Raw genomic sequence first — 17,400 nt, forward strand, 5'->3', positions numbered from 1 at the left:
TATTATGTATGGGTTTATTTTTATTAGTTTTTGTGTTTGCCTTGCTATTGGTAGTTAATTTATTATTTATTTTCCCATTAATTAAGCTATATATATATATATAAAGCTGAATACAGTTTTTCATGTCTTTAGATATTTATGAATACATGAAATTTAGCAGCTGGTTAAAAAAAAAAAAAAAAAAAAAAAAAGAGAAATATATGTAAGAAATAAAACGTAGCTCTAATATTAATAGAGATTTAGATACAAAACTTAAAAACTAACTTGAAGAATACATTTGCTTAAATTTAGTAATGGAACTTGATTATGTGCTTCCTGATATTTGTTAATGTTCATTTAAATGCCACTTTAAATTTAATTTCTGTGAGTTTAACAAAAAAAAAAAAAAAAAAAAATTTCAGGTTTTTGTTACTTCAGAGTGCAGATTCAATACTCTGGCAGAATTGGTCCACCACCATTCCATGCATGCTGATGGACTCATTACATTACTTCTTTATCCTGCTCCCAAGAGAAACAAACCAACCGTTTTTGCCCTTAGTCCTGAGCCAGATGAATGGGAGATAGATAGGACAGACATTGTTATGAAGCATAAATTGGGGGGAGGACAGTATGGAGATGTGTATGAAGCTGTGTGGAAACGATATAACATGACAGTTGCTGTAAAAACTCTCAAGGTGAGTTAGGTATTATTATATGTATTGTTCTTTTAGTGAAGAATATAGTATACGCACAAGAGCTGCATTAGTTGGCATTTAGGAATGCCTGGCTGTTTTCATTTGTTTGCAGTTGGCTTTTAAAAATCTTGTATATGTTTTCACTTTAAGATGATTTTAGTTAAATATTATAATTGATGATGAGGAAGAAGAATGAATGATATCATAAACCAGCAGTTTCTTAATTTGTGGTTCACATAATCCTAGGGTTCTGTGACACGGAAGTGACATCAGATAACATAATTTCCAATTTTTTGATTTGACAGAAAGACCGGAAATGACAAATTTGCGACACAAAAATGATGTGTCTCAAAATTGTGACAGAATAGTGAATTCCAAGGGGACGAAAGAGGTGTCAATGACGTCCAGTTACGTTATTTCCAGTTCAGCGATTTGATCGACAAACTGAAAATCACGATTTTGCATAGAAATAACGATTTTGTGACACATCATTTCCGTGTTCTCGCTCAGAGGATCTTTGGGAGCATTATTTAGCCTCAGCAAAATATGCTCATGTGGACTACCATAATGTTGAAATTCTATGTGCTTGAAAAATGTGGACCACATAAAATTGACCAAACAGGCTATAACATCTTTACTGCAATATGTTCATAATTACAACCAGAATCTTCTTGAAGTGTATCGCACAAGATACAGCATCTTCGTTCACTAGTATCGCCTTTTGCAAAGTCAATGTCGCTCGCATTGTTCTCACTAATATCACTCCCCTTATTCTGTAGCTTGTACAATGGCTGATGCAAGTGTGGCCAACTGATTTCAGTGGCACTCAGTCAAGAACATTGTAGGTTTACTGAGCTGTCTAATCATGATGATTAGATTACGCTTACATTGAGCCCAGTAGTCGGTTGAGTTTGGAATTGTCTTTAGGAAGGCCACGATACAACTGTTAATGTATTCTTTGGATTGAACTTGCTCACGGGTCAGTTTTGTATCTTTACTTATGTATTTGAAAACCACCATCTAAGAATCTCTCGTTCTCAATCTCATTACCTTCGTTGCTACGTAAAAGAGATGATATGGAGTAACCAGTCAGATCATCTGAGCTCGCTCGTCACCGTCATGAATGGAGTTGCATGTAAATTCTCTCTGAACGTTCAGAATTGTCCAAGATAAATGCTGGGAAAGGACGGTTTCTCTGTGTGCTTGTCAAACAGTAAGCTCTGCAATACGTTAGTTTCTCTTGGGGTGATTCTAATATATCTATCATCGCTCCACAACAACATTTGCTGTTGGGCCACGAGACTTTCCTCGATCAGAACAGCTTCGCTTATATCATCTTTAGCTAAATTAATTTACATGTGACTGTCATCAAAGAATTACTTCCGTGATTTGATACAATCGATAGCAAGGCGTGTCGACCAAATTTGAAGCCACACTTTAACCACTCACTTTCTTACTAACCCCATCAAATAGCTGGACTTGTATATTTTCTTGCATTTTATATGCACAAATAAGGTGCCTGAGACATGTATACGGACAATATGGCATTCTGGGCCAAGGGATCAATGTGCATGTTTCAGTCAATCTCCCTTGGCAAGCAATAGACCATTGTTTTGGCAGAAACAGGTACATTGATCTATCATTTGGCCCAGAATGCTGTATTGACTGTATGTGTCTCTTAGGCTTAAGAACAACACTATTCCAGGCACATTATTTACATGAACGGTAAGTGAAGAGAAATAAGCCTCTTTGTCATTAAATCCAACTTCGGTAAATGCGATGGAATTTCTGGGTAGACAAAGCTGTTTGACTTAGTGCTTGGAATAGTGTTGTTCTTAAGTGATTGATCCTCTGCAGCTATTACACACATGGATTCCGTCAATGTCAACATCGGGAACTGCAGTGCTTATCAATGGTGCATCTTTTTTAGTTGATGGTTTTTTTGTTTCATTTTCCAAATAGACGATTGCAAATGTAGCATACAGAACAGAAATCATTCATAAATATCCTTTCAAACTCCTAATGCGTGTTCTTATGTAAATAGTAGTCAGTGTAATGAAAAGGAGCTTGATCAGTTAAACTCATCTGGTCCGCATTTGGAGAAATGTTCCATTGTAGATAGTTAATACAGGTTGACCATCACTAATCCAGCCACCGGTAATCTGGTTCCACTGCTAATTCGGACGTAATTGCTGCAAGCGTAATTTCAAATTTCCCGGGTCAGTGCACCGACCTGCCGCTACTGTTTTGGTGGTGTTGGTTGCAGCATCAGCTGTTGGTGTGAACTCGTAAACACTGGCAAGCCATTCCCACTTGTTTTTTTGCATTTATTATTATAACCTGCTCACATTTAGCCCCAGCCATGGTTCCAGTGCATAAAGGAAGTTCTTCTCGTGGTGTAAAGTGCAAACACTGTACATTGTCCATAATAGATAAAGTTGAACTTCTGAAAAAAACTTGACAGCGGTGTGTCTGTGAGAAATTTAACTCTGCTTAATTGTAAATTCCAGCAATTTCTCTCAGTTTCTCTTATTTTAATGATTTTCTTTTAGCCATTCTTTTTTAGATTTTTTTATTTATTTTTTTTACAACACACTTGTGTACAAACTTGTGGAAAAACACAACACAGTATGATAGATAATACAACGCGCTGACAAACTTCTTTTTACAAACAAAATATCTAACAATACTTACAAACTTATTGTGATGTTTGAGAGTTTATTTTATCACAATTAGTTTTATTGCAGCACTCGTCATGCGTGCAATAAACTAATCACAAACGATCTTCATACATATGCTGTAATAGCATCACACGTATGTGGCAGACACAGCTTCTCAATAAATAAAGTAACCTACTGGGCCACGTTGTCCACATATATGCGACATTTAAAAATTTAAATATTTTCTTAAACTAGCTTGGCAGTCAATGTGTTAAAGGCAGGATGAGCTGGTTAGCTGTTGGATAAACTGTATGTGCTAAAATAACCATCGGTGATCCAGGAAACTCACTAATTCGGCACTCCACAGGTCCCAACGCTGCCGGATTAGTGACAGTCGACCTGTACTCACTTCAGCTATATTATTGTTAAATGGAGCAGTGGCATTGCTAGTTGAAGGAATTGTGAAATCCAATTTGTTGACATCAAAGAAAACATTGAAGCAGTCCTATGTTGTGCTTAAAAAAACAGGATTTTAAAGAACGTTTTAAAGCTTAGGAAGACTAAGCGTGTGTGTGTGCGCGTGCACGCGCATGCATGCACATGCAGAAGGAAGGTACTTTGAAGGTGATTAGGCTAATAAGCTCAACTGTTCACTCAATACACTTTTGTAGTAATATTCTTTTTGAATGTATTGCTTCTTTTATTACCAAAAGGATACAAGGAAGGAAGCTTACCTAGCATAAAAAAAAATAATCCATGTTCACATCCTTCAATTTGCCAATTTCTTGAAAGGATCAGAACAAACCCCTGCTTAAATTTAGATGAACTTCCAGTCTCCAAAAAGTAAAGCAGAACTTTATATCAACAATCAATCATGGAGTATAATTTTTAAGACTTTTGTCACTATATATATTTTCTGAAGCAGCCAAGGTGATGCCATTTTTCAAATTCAATGAATGTCATTGGCATTTGTTTCATTCAGAGGGGGGATGTTAAATGTTTGGTTATTTGTGTTGATGTTTCCATCATCTATAGCCATTAGACTTCTGCAGTGCTTCAGTATTTGGGACTCGCTAGATAGAAAGCATTGGTTATTATGCTAGTGTTGTTCAGTTGGTGGCCATGTGTGGTTTTAGAGATCTTAGAAATATAAGCTGCACACATGCACACACACACACAGGGCCGGCTCTAGGCTTAGGCACAAGAGGCACCGGCCTAGGGGTACAATGGCTTTGGGGCGTCAACATCGTATAAAAAAGTAATAGTATTAAAGAGGACCAGAGAATCGAAGCGTTGGTGGTACGAACAGTGCCCCCCCCAAAAGTATTGCAAGCTGTATTGCAAGGGGCGTCGTTTTTAGCATTTTTTGTTTTTGGTTTGCTTATTTGATTTTTTGTCCCAGGAGCTGTATTGCATGGGGCTCCATTTTGATCAAAAATTTTATTTTTGGGGTGCCTATTTTACTTTTTGCACCAAACTGTTTTATCACACTACAGTTGTGAACTAGTTTGGGGCATTCAATAAACTAGAAAAATTAAATAACCGGTTAATCAATTAATTATTAGTTAACTAAGCAGTTAACTGGATTAAAACATTGTATGAATTTAGAAATGCTTTTAACAGCAGAAAAAGACATATCAGGAACGAATTTGCTTCACGAAATTAGACATCTTCACTGTTCATATTCGAATGAAGAAATGTCACCCACGAAAATTCTCCAATTCATTTGTGATCAGCAATTTACATCTTCCTTACCGAACCTATTCATTGCTATCCGCATTTTCCTAACGTTGCCTGTCTCTGTGGCTAGCATAGAAAGGAGTTTTTTGAAACTTGAAATTTATTAAAGCTCATTTGAGAACAACTATGAGTCAGGAAAGATTAGACCGGTGTTTTCCAACCTTTTTTTTACCATGCCCCCCTAAGTCTTTCTAAAATTCTGATGCTGTTTACCATGCCCCCCCTAAGTCTTTCTAAAATTCTGATTCTAATGTTTCCCAACATTACATTCCCATGTAATGTTGGGAAACACCGATATACATATTTTTTATATTCAAAAATTGAATTATTCCCTAAATGAAGCCTAATTACAACTTGTTCAGGACACAAAACTTAGGTTTTTAGGAAGAAATCATTAGGAAATTATTAAGAAAAAAACAGTAAGTAAATTTTCAAAACATATAATAGACAACTAAAATTCAAGTACAAAATAATTTATATGAAAGATTTTTCTATAATATTTTAATTTTTAGTAATTATTATTTAATTGTTTAATAATTTCATCATTCCATGTGAACTTACTTCTAGATGAGTGCACTAAATTTAGTGAGACCCTTGTGCTTGATCCTTGCCGCAGAGAGATTTTATATTGAGCTCCAATTTAGTCAGCTTCAGTCTCAAGTCTCCCCGTTTTGTGATATGCAGTCGATTTCTTTTCTTTAGTAACAAATCATTTATGACACTAAATCCACATTCAGTTAAATATGAAGATGGAAACGGTAACAATAGCTCTCTTGCAAAGTTGGTTGAATTTGGGTAATTAATTTCTGTTTCATCACAAAGCCATGCCATCACTCCTTTTATATTGAATAAAGTTTTAACTGACTCATCATTTTGCATTTCTGTGAGTTCTTCTTGGTACTGCATTGATACATCAGACAAATCCACCAACATTGGTTGCCTCATCCAGGTTGGAAAATCAATTTGTTTTAAATCAGAAAACCTTTCTTTTAAATCAGTGGACAGAATTTTCAGATGATCGACAATAACAAGTACAGCAGTATCAGTCACTTCACATTTTTGCAGCCAACGAAACTGTTCAAAATTTTTGTTACAAATATATTTTTGACATAATTCAATAAATGTAATGAAACCAAATATCTTCGCTTTTGCATCAACAAAAGTTTTATTTGTTCTTTGAAGTTGTTTATTTAATATATTTAGTTTTTCAAAGATATCGGCTAAATAACTCACAAATGCTTTACCATCGACCATTAACAGATGTGTCATTTCAGGTTTGTCACTTAAAAGTCACTAATAGTATCAAATAGTTCCATAAATTTTTTTAAGCAGTTCCCTTTCGAGAGCCACCTTACTTCAGTGTGAAGTAAAAGTCTCACATGGTCTGCATTTTGTTCTTCACAAAAAAGCTTGAAGAGACACTCACATTTGGCATTAGCTTTAATAGCATTGACACACTTTATAACTGATTTTAGTACTTCATGAAGAACAGGCGAAATATTTTTAGCTACCAAGTTTTCCCTATGAATAACATAATGCACAAGAAGCATTTCTGGATTCTCATCTTTCATCAGTTTTAAGCATCCATTTTTCTTGCCCATCATATTAGGAGCACCATGTGCAGCACAAGATGTTATATTTTTCATTGGTATATTATTGTCGACTAAGTAATTTTTTAGCTTACTATATATATCTTTGGAGGTAGTGGTGCTCTCTAATGATTTACAGAATAGCATTTCTTCAGCAAAATTACCTTTATCAATATATCTTACATAAGTTATCAGTACAGCTCCACTGTCTCTCAAAGTTGATTCATCCATTTGCACTGAGAATTTTCTTGTTTTCAGCATTCCAACAAGTTGTATTTCAATATCTTCACTCATTTCATCTATTATTCTGCTAACAGTATTGTTATTGAGTGGCATAGCTTTTCACGTCTTTGTCATCTTTTTCTAGAACTGTTTTAAGAAATGCTGATATTGATGGTTTGATTAAATTCTCTCCTTGATTAAAAGACAAAAAGGTGACCTTTGATCGTGGACAGCGGGTATGAAACCAAATTTTAAGTATTCCTCTGAATACTGACGAACTTTTTTTTCCCTTGCACTACTCATTTTACTGTGCAACTAAAAGAAATAAATATAAGATAAATCAAAAACTAAAAATAAACTATGCATTAAAGTTAATTTTATTTTAATATCAAAATTAATTATTATTATGCTTTTTGAATGAATAAATCACACAAATTACTGAATTCGGGCTATTAAATCTGTGGTCTCTGTGAACAAGCAGATAAGTCTAATTTGTCAAAAATGAGATAAGTGCACTTAATAAAGTATTTATTATTTACTATTATGTGACATGCAGATATCTTCGTTATTGTAGTTTTAGCGTGAGTAATAAATATTTGTATATTCAGATATATGCATGTTTATATAAGAGTGTGAAGTTTATTTTTCTTCTCCTGCAAATTCGAGTTTTTGGACTTATTTGCTTATTTACCGAGACCACAGAAATATACATATACGACAAATACATACCATTGTGTAACATGGTTCTTCATTAATAATAATTCTGTGCGTAGACAAAGTAATTTTTTATTTTAATCTGAGATCGCCAAACCTATCCAAATGTACAGTCACGACGCCCAAACGAGCGTTTGTATGAAAGGAATTACCTATTTCATATAACATGCGGAGTTTGCGGTAGGCTACAGTAGACAACCACTTTGCTTGCGCATGGCATAAGCAATCGTCCAATGCAGTACGTACTATTCCTTCACTAGGCATAGTAAGCAATACTTTCCGAGCAAACTGTAGTTGATATTACTCCAAACTTTCAAGTGCGGCTCTATAGAAAGTACAGCATTTAACGAATGCTTATTTCAAATTGAGATACCAACAATTCTTCTTTTGTACAAGTTAAATCATAGTAGGCGGTTGTTTTAAACTCTAGACGAGCAATTTTTGAATTACCCCCTTTGTTTAGGCGCCTCCGTAGCCAGGTGGGAAGGAGCAGCAGTGCGTAGCACAAGCTTCTTGATTAGACCGGGGTTCGAGCCCGTCACCACCAAATACGGAGGATGCGGAAAGGTCAGGGAATGACCACCGCATATCCCCGAGCAATATGGCCTTAGTTGCTAATGCTCCTAAAAACCAAATAACAATAACCCCCTTTGTTTTTGCAAAATTTTTACATTTATTATTATTATACACCTGTTTTATAAGTATAATTTTAAATATTTTATTAAAGAAAGTTTTTGTTTAGTTTTCGAATAATTTATTGTTATATACCTTTTGTAAATAAAAGTTTGTAATTTTAATTTTATGTAGGATTTTTTAAATATGTTCTATTACGACATGCCCCTTTTGTAAAATTTATAAAGCTTAAAAATTTAAAATAAAAAAAAAAAAAATGATCAGGGGCTGTGAAAACCAAACTGGCCTAGGGGTGCCACCTACCCTCAAGCTGGCCCTGCATACACACATATACACAGCTAATTGCAAACAGTTAAACAGTTTAAGCTGTGCTTGGCTAGTGAAAGATAATTTTAGATACTATAGTTCATTTTTTGTGCCCATCTGCAGCTTGATTATGTCACACATGCAAATCATGACTCACTTCTTGAAGGGCTATTTTGTAGTAGTAGTAGTAGTGGCATGTGATGCAAGAAAGCATGTGTATGAGCTTATGCAGCATCAGCCAAAAAAATAAAAAAATAAAATAAAAAATCACATCATTCCCTCCAAATGCCTGTCCGGTTCCTCCTTAAATTTATTCAACCTATCAACTTCCACAACGACAGATGGAAGCTTGTTCTAGCATTTAACCACCTGCTAGCTAAAGGCAAATTTCCGCACATCTATTCTACACCTGTCTTTTCTTAATTTGAATTTATGCCCCCTTAGGTTCGTAATCTGAACAAGTGGAAGGATCCCATCAGAATTCAGTGTGCTCAACCCATTCAAGGCCTTATACACCTCAATCAGATCACCGCGCAGGTGCCTAGTCTCCAGCCACTGCAATTTGCAGAACTTAAGCCTCTCTTGGTAAGAGGATCCCTTCATTTCCCTCACCAATCTTGTTGCCCTTCTCTGTACACGCTCAAGTAAATCGACATCCTTCCTAAAATGAGGCCTCCAGACCTGTACGCAGTACTCAAGGCATGGCCTGACCATTGCCTTATACAGAGGGATAATCACTTCCTTTTCCCTGCTAGCAAAATTCCTATATATCATTGACAAAACCCCATGACCTGCCCTCGCAGCCTGTCTGCATTGCTCAGAAAACTTCATATCTGCCTGCACAATTACTCCCAGGTCTTTTTCATTTTCTACCACATTAATTGTAGTACCACACAGTTGGTACGTTTCTCTGGGGTTACTTCTACCCATATGCAGTACTTTGCATTTGTCAAGGTTAAACTTCAGTTGCCACTCCTTAGCCCATCCTCCCAAATTATCTAGATCATGTTGTAGTAGCACACTGCCATTACTGTCATTAACAACCCTACGAACCTTTGTATCATCTGCAAACTTCGACATTAAGCCTGATATACCTTCATCAATATCATTGATAAATATACAAAACAACAGTGGACCCAACACCGAACCCTGTGGGACTCCACTAATAACATTAGTCCACGAAGAGCAGCACCCATTGATTATCACCCTCTGTCTTCTCCCACTTCACCATCCTTTTATCCATTGTAGCAATTTACCCTTAATACCATTCTGCTCCAATTTTTACAGTAGTCTTCCATGTGCAACAGTGTCAAAAGCTTTCCTGAAATCCAAATATATCACATCAAAATTATTTTTTGCATCCAGTTCCTTTGTAGCCACATCATAATATCCAATCAAATTTGTCAGACAAGACTTTCCCTTAACAAACCCATGCTGTGTCTGAATTATTGCTGCAGTCTTGTCTAGATGATCCTGCAATGCATCTTTAACCAGTGACTCCATTATTTTAGCTGAAACAGAAGTTAAACTAACTGGTCTGTAATTACTTGTGTCACCCTTCGATCCCCATTTGTGAATTGGGGATACATTTGCACATCTGCAGTCCGTGGAGACCTTCCCCGAGTCCAAGGATGCTCTCATAATTATGGCTAAGGGTTTGCTTAGTTGCTTTCCTGCCTCCTTTAATATAACTGGATAGATCCCATCCACCCCAGGTGCTTTTCTTATGTTTAACTTCAACAATTTCTCCTCCACTTTGCTCTCAGTTATTAAAAAATCATTAAGCACCCTGCTACAATTTGATAACTTTCTGCCATTTTCAAACCTTAATAATTCCTCATGTGTGAATGAAGATGCAAAGTACTCATTCAGTTTGTTTGCTATCTGAGCAAGATCATCAACAGTTGAACCATGAATGTCAAGTGGACCAATCAGATTCATTCCCTTCCTTTTAGAATTTATATAAGTAAAGAAATCCTTGCTGTTTTTCTTATCATCTTTTCCCAAGGATTTCTCGTAATCTGCCTTTGCCTGCCTAACCTCCTTTGTGACCTGATTACAGACTAGCTTATATCTGCGAAAGGCTTCTGAGTCGCTTAATAATTTATATGCATCCCATGCATTTTTCTTCCCTGTTATGAGTCTCATTAGTTCATTAGATAACCATTTAGGCCTAAACCTTGAACAATATTTCTTAATAGGTATGAAACTTTTAGTAGCATCCATGATTAATTCCTTGAATACTTCCCACTTAGAATTTACTGTTGGTAACATTGTCAGTTTGTCCCACTGTACAGAATTTAAAAACTTTCTGAGACCACTGTACTCACCTTTACGGAAGCAAAAACCCTTTTCTTTACCCCTGACTGTAATTATATCTTTAAGTAAATCCCATATCAGTACACTGTGATCACTGCCACCTAGTGGTTCCTTTATCTGCAAATTCTTAATACACGAATGACCATCAAAATCTCTTAAATGGACTTGTCTCTTATGTAATCTTATGTAATTCTGTTGAGTAAAAAACACAATGAAAACATTAATTTAAATTATTAAAGATACTAGCAGGTGACTGACATTTGTACCCAGCAGTACTTTGGCAAGGGACACTGTCATTCTGGAAAATACTAGTAGTAGTAGAGGCATGTGATGCAAGAAAGCAAGTTTGTGTAGCATCAGCAAAAAAACCTCACATTTCACCCATTCTTTTGCTCCAAAAGTTTGTCCAGTTTCTCCTTGTATTTATTTAAGCTATCAACTACCCGCTTGCTAAAGCCAAATTTCCACACATCTATTCTACAACTGCCTTTCCTCAATTTGAATCTATGTCCCCTCAGGTTCTTAGTCCGAGCAAGAGGAAGAATTCCATCAGAATTGAGCCTGCTCAACCCATTCAAGGCCTTATTCACCTCGATCAGATCACCTCACAACTGCCTAGTTTCCAGATGCTGAAATTTGCAGAACTTAAGTCTTTCTTGGTAAGAGAATCCATTCGTTCCCCCTCACCAGTCTTGTTGCCCTTCTCTGTACTCGCTCAAGCAACTCTACATCCTTCTTAAAATGAGGCTTCCAGACCTGTACACAGTACTCAAAGTGTGGAGTTATTTGTGTGTTAAATGGAAAGCAGTTGGAGACAGTAACTTGCAGATAATTTCAGAATGAATGCTCAAGTGTCTGAGTGGAATTCACCTTACCTTGTCCTTCCAAACTGCTGCCCATCAGAGGCATGCAAGTTAAATTTTTAATCAGGGAAAACAACAGATTTCAATTGCTGTGTAGACTGCTTTTCATGGTCTTTGGTGCCATTTAAATTTTCAGTTATCATTCTGTCAGTCACTTCAGTGGCTTCTTTCTAAGGTGCTGCATCCTAAATCCATGTTGTGATAATTTTCTCCTGACTGCAAAAGAACCTGTTATTTGCTGGGGTTTTTTTTTTTTTTTTTTTTTTCATTGATCAACAACTTAAGCCATATTTGTGACATTGTGTATTATGGCTGTAGAAGTCGCAGGCAGACTGCATGTTGTGTGGGATGATAAACCTGAACTCACAGGGGAACCCTTCTCCCTTGTTTGAGATCAGCCAATTATATCTCTGATTAATGAGGCCTTTAAAAATTCTTCCAGTCTCCTGAAAAGACTTGAACTTGGACTCTCCAAATGGGAGACAGGTGGTGAAATCACTGTTTGGTCATGGAGAAATAACTTGTCTTTGCTGTGTGTTCTTCCCATGTGTTCTTCCCATGCCATTTTTAGATCTCTGGATAAAGCCCTCCAGTTTGAGGCAAAACTGGAGATGACAGAGTATCAAAACTCTGATACTCTGTCATGGGATGCTGCAGACAAACAATTTTTAATTTCCTTTTCTCTTCGAAGCAAATGTTTCAGGAAGCTTAGAAAGAAGTGATAAAATTGTGGATTGATTACAGTGCAGATGAATAGCTATATCACATGTAGAAAAATCTTTACTCAAAGTAAGAGTAAAAATCTTTACCCATGGTGTTAATTGCAGTACATGAAATTTAACACCATGTTGTTTTAACATGATGTTAATTTGCATGTATTTTCTTTTTGCAACCAAAGCATAAACTGACAATACCTATACTTGTTTGTATGGCCACATTGTATTGTATGCATATATTTGTGAGGTGTCTTAAGGAAGATGCCTTTATTATTAGAACATACAGGCATTATTTTAGTACAGAACACAACAGAAATCAATTTTTCAGAGATGACAGTTCCATCTCTGAATAGATACCCACACATACATTGACACACACACACACAGCTAATACAAGTCTTACTCTCCACACACACACACACACACACACACACACACACACACACACACACACACACACACACACACACACACACACCAGTTATGATGAGATCTGAGGGACTGGCACAATTGCTCATTAAATGTTATTGGTAATTTTTATAGAACTCTTCTTGTTTTTAAAAATAAAATGAAACAAATATACATTTACTAAATTTTGATACCTGTATTATTATTCGAGTTATTTGAAAGGTCTTTCAGCAGCGATATGGAAAACTTTATTTCAGCAACTCCTGATTAGCCTTGATAATTAAGATATTGCATGATGCTGATTTTTCATTTATTTCTACTTAATCCTGACTGACATAATAAAGTTGTACATTATGTGTGAACATTGGCATAGTGTAAATCAAATGGGATTTTTTGTTTTGCTTTTTGATTAAAAAATTATGATTTTATATAATTAAATGCTGCTGGTATAACATAAATAGGAATGTTTTCTTATTTATGTTAAAAACTATCAAACCAGGAATATTTGACAGATTTTGATGGTGTGGTTAAAGAGAAGTAATTGCACTATTATCTTCTCATTTTCACGAGAACTGGTATGATGGGTTCTAGTTCCAAAGATCAGTGGTTCATTTTATGTGTTCGTTTTATTTAGGAACACAAATTAAAAAAATTTAATTTTATATTCATGTAAAATTCATCATTATTTTGTAAGGAGATGGGTAACTTTAAGCATATGGGTGTATAAACCTGTATTAGCTCCTGTGGCAATGACAAGCACACGTGCACACTGCAGTTGCTTATTCTTGAAGCCAGAGCTGCTTCATGATCAAAGGATATCAAGATTTTTCATTGATCATTATGACCGTGGACAGTGTTTGCATTCGGTATTTTTCAATGTTATGATCTCTATGGAAAGCAGTAGTTTAGCCACAGTTTCCTGTTCAGATTGCAGTGGTGAGTATCCTAGAAGCAGCAGCAGCTAGAAGGAACCTATAAAAGTTTGGTTGTGTCACAGTGTTTCCTGGTACTTTACTTTAGATATGGTTGTAAGTTTTAAATTGCAAAAAAAAAAAAAAAGAGCTATTCTCATACGATTAACTTTCTTCATTTTCCTTCTCCATATTCCTTCAAAGTTCCTTTGTTTTAGTTATTTCAATGGAACTTACAGTTACAACTATGGGATACACTTAAATAGAAAGGGTGCAAGAATATTTGCTGATGCTATTGAGGTAGTGTTAGGTCGGTCAGAAAACTGCTAGCTTGAGGGGATTCACAGACTAATAGATTAACTGTAGCCACAGGCAGAGGTGGAAGTGATTCTTGCACTGCTTTTATTGGAATGAGAAGCAGCCTGCAAAGCGAGGTACTGGGAATTTCAAAGTCTGCTGGGAGTCATCATGGAACAAGTAAATACATGGGTTGTGTTAGGGGCAACTAAGAGTAAAAATAAGTGTATGTATACTTGCATGTACACCATTGCTAGGAGTATAGTAAATAAATTTGATGAATTTGAAGTGCTGGTCAAGACATCAAAAGCGGATATTGTTGGGATATCAGAGATGGATGCAACATGGATATAATCAGTACAATGTGTACAGAAAGGATAGAGAGGACAGGAACAGAGGAAGGGTTATGCTGTTAGTTAAGAAACACAAAATCTAAGGAAGTGCATCCAGTTGACATTGGTGGACAATGCAATGTTAAATCAGTGTGGTGTGACAGTTGCGGTTGAAGTTGTTGTTGAAGTACGGACGTGCCTTTCTGCCGCTCTTGGAATAGAGAAGTTTTTTCTGATTTATTTTCTGCCTTATTAGTTTAAATTGACATATTAACTTATTTCTAGAGTAGCTTTATATTCCTATTTACGGTACTTAAAGTTAAAATAACTTAGATAGAGATTTTGTAGGTATTACTTAGTATCGGAAAGGGTATCAAATCCACGTGTTTACCGTTCATAAACGGCCGCCATTGCTACGTGAAAATTAATCAGTAAAATCTATTAATCTTGTCGAACTTCATTGGCAATTAAATTGTAATTTTAACTATACATATAACTGTTATACTGGGGGGTTTTATTTATTATACTTCTTGCTTGCTTATTAATTACTTACTTTCGTTCGTTCGGACTTCTCTGGACAACACATCTGTATGGCGGGACACTTTCCTTCCTTAATCATTTGTTCAATGATAACCCCAGTATACTCATGTGATTGTCTAGTGGTTTTTCATATTAGGACAATGATCTCGGCCCTCGGTAAACTATTCAAGGGAATAGGAACTGCAACTTCGATCAGGCGTTGTGAAAATACTCAAACTCTTTCCAATTATAGGTAGAAATTCGAGTACCCGCGGTATCAGTTCTATTATATAATTCTTTGCTTACTCATTCGTGTGAATAGAGGATAGGCCTGAGGCATATGTTTAAAACAAAATATAGTTTAATATACTCCACTATAGAATTGATACATGTATGAAAACTACTGCCCTAGCGGCAGTGACAAGCAAATCCTAAATCATTTGGTTACAATAATATAAACTGACTTTATGGAAGTATTTAAGAGTTCTTAGCATTTATTGATGTTTTGGAAATTAATGGGTTCTTCACATAGGTGTTCTTCGTGTGGATACTTCATCTCAGGCAAGGACTAGCATATGACATAATGGTTGTACAAACATGATGGGGTCAATACTAAAAATACTGCACTATTTAGGATAGCATGCTTAAGATACATCATTTACCTATTGTTAATTTGTGAAACTGACAATCTAAGTGATGCGCTATTTAAGATAGCAGTATTAAGACATTTTACAATTTATCAATGCTAACATAATTAATTATATTATTGAGGAGTAAGGTTTATGCATAGCTGTGGGATAACTTACCTAAGTACGGATGACTCATTCTACGGGGGGCGGAACTCGGCGAGGGGATTCCGTGCTTTCGCAGCCTTCCTTCGGGTTCTGCTATCTTCGCTCGCTCATTCTGTATCTTCTTGCGCTGTTCTTCAAGCTTCTCTCTGTACAGTCATTCTGTAACGTAATTCCCGTTTCCAAAAACTTACTGTATTTTCTCACTCTCTCTCATACAGACTAACTAACCGACTGCTTCTCCCAAAAGCCACCACAAAACAAAACTCTTTCGCTCATCGTCCACCAGGGTATATGCTCCTTATCGCATGAACTTTCGCCTCACACCGAGCTTGAACTAGCGTGGGACACTTTTCTCACGCGGTCAACATCAGACACACTGACCAGTATTTGTCAGGGAGAGCGAAGCTCGTATTTTCGTGGACTTGTGAACTTACTTCTACGTAGCGACTGTTATCTTCAGTTAGGAAAATAATGGCAAAGGGAATTTATAACTGAGAAAGCAACTAAGTCGAATTTTACCATTCTATATTTGACAAGAAACTGATAGCGGTTACTCATGTACGATTGGCATTTATATTTTCTGCTGAAACGGTCAAAACAACTCTTTAGCAAGAAGGGGCACAGCAAAGGGGGGGGGAGAAATGCATGGGAAATATCTGTAAATTAATATGAAAAATGTGGGCATTTTACACTCCTCGCCACTACCGCTGAGGATTTCAGTCGGGGTACACAACTAAGACTGAAATTCTCAACGTCCCTACTGGGGCTTTGACTTTTGTCAGGGGGGGACAACATAAACATTCCTCCTCTTACAGTATGTAAAAGAAACTTAATTACTAACATATTATATGGATATAATCAAATAAAATACAAGACAAACAAAACAAAGCGTATAGCACTTAGTTCACTGTGTGGACTTAATGTATTCACACTTCTCAATGCTGTTCGCTCTCCACATGGAGGCCATTGTCTGCACCCATCTGTTGAGAAATTGTTTTTTTTTTTTTTTTTTTTTCCCACCACTAAAGTCCGTGCTTCAGTTAACAGTTTCCCTGGTTTAAATAAGTGAGCATTTTGAAGCACAACAGAAAACAGATCTGGACTTCCAGGCTGAGGTTGTCAGGCAGTAAAAGAAAAAGTTCTTCTGTAGTCCATGATTCGGTGAGGTTATTCTTCAGCAGGCTGGAGACACACAAAAGGAGCTTATCCCTCCAAGGAATGTTCTGGGCACTGCTTTTGTTCATAGTCCTTACTTGGCTCACAGGCACGACATAAAACATAAACAATCACACAATTAGTAACTGTCCTTAGGTCATGGACACAAAGCATCTGAAGTTAATTAAGCAAGTACATTATAATTGTATACATGTAACTAAACATCACAATAACATAGACATGAACTAATAACTAAAATGGAACACTGCAACATACATAAAAGAAATATCATATATGTAAAGCTGATAAAAATATTAAAGTTAGGTCTATAAAATATATATATGTATATATATAATTTTTCTTTTGAATATTGTAGACCTTAGCAATCTCCTTACACAGAAATGAATGGAATTACAATCTCTTCTGTCTCCACGTTTGGCCTTGTGTTTCTTGGCTGTTAACACATGGCCTTGTGGTAAACCACTTTCACTATTCAGTTCTCAGGAAGAGCTTTTCTTGCCTTCACTAGACCGATGAATTCCAGCCAC

At 36.1% G+C, this 17,400-nt stretch overlaps 1 protein-coding gene across 4 annotated transcripts in view; it reads left to right on the forward strand.

Annotated features, from left to right (window-relative positions):
- LOC150087315 (uncharacterized) overlaps positions 1-17,400 on the forward strand; it is a 410,003-nt gene that overhangs the window by 105,872 nt on the left and 286,731 nt on the right. For 3 of the 4 annotated variants that reach the window (XM_090371118.1, XM_090371117.1, XM_090371119.1), the window contains one exon: positions 402-674. In XM_090371118.1, the coding sequence (XP_090227244.1) occupies positions 402-674 (273 nt within the window). The remainder of the gene's footprint in view (positions 1-401; positions 675-17,400) is intronic. The other variant, XM_090371121.1, reaches the window with a different exon arrangement.

Source organism: Mastigoproctus giganteus, chromosome 4, assembly GCF_048544385.1.
Source record: "Mastigoproctus giganteus isolate SK-2022 chromosome 4, ASM4854438v1, whole genome shotgun sequence".
NCBI classification, from domain to species: Eukaryota; Metazoa; Arthropoda; class Arachnida; order Uropygi; family Thelyphonidae; genus Mastigoproctus; species Mastigoproctus giganteus.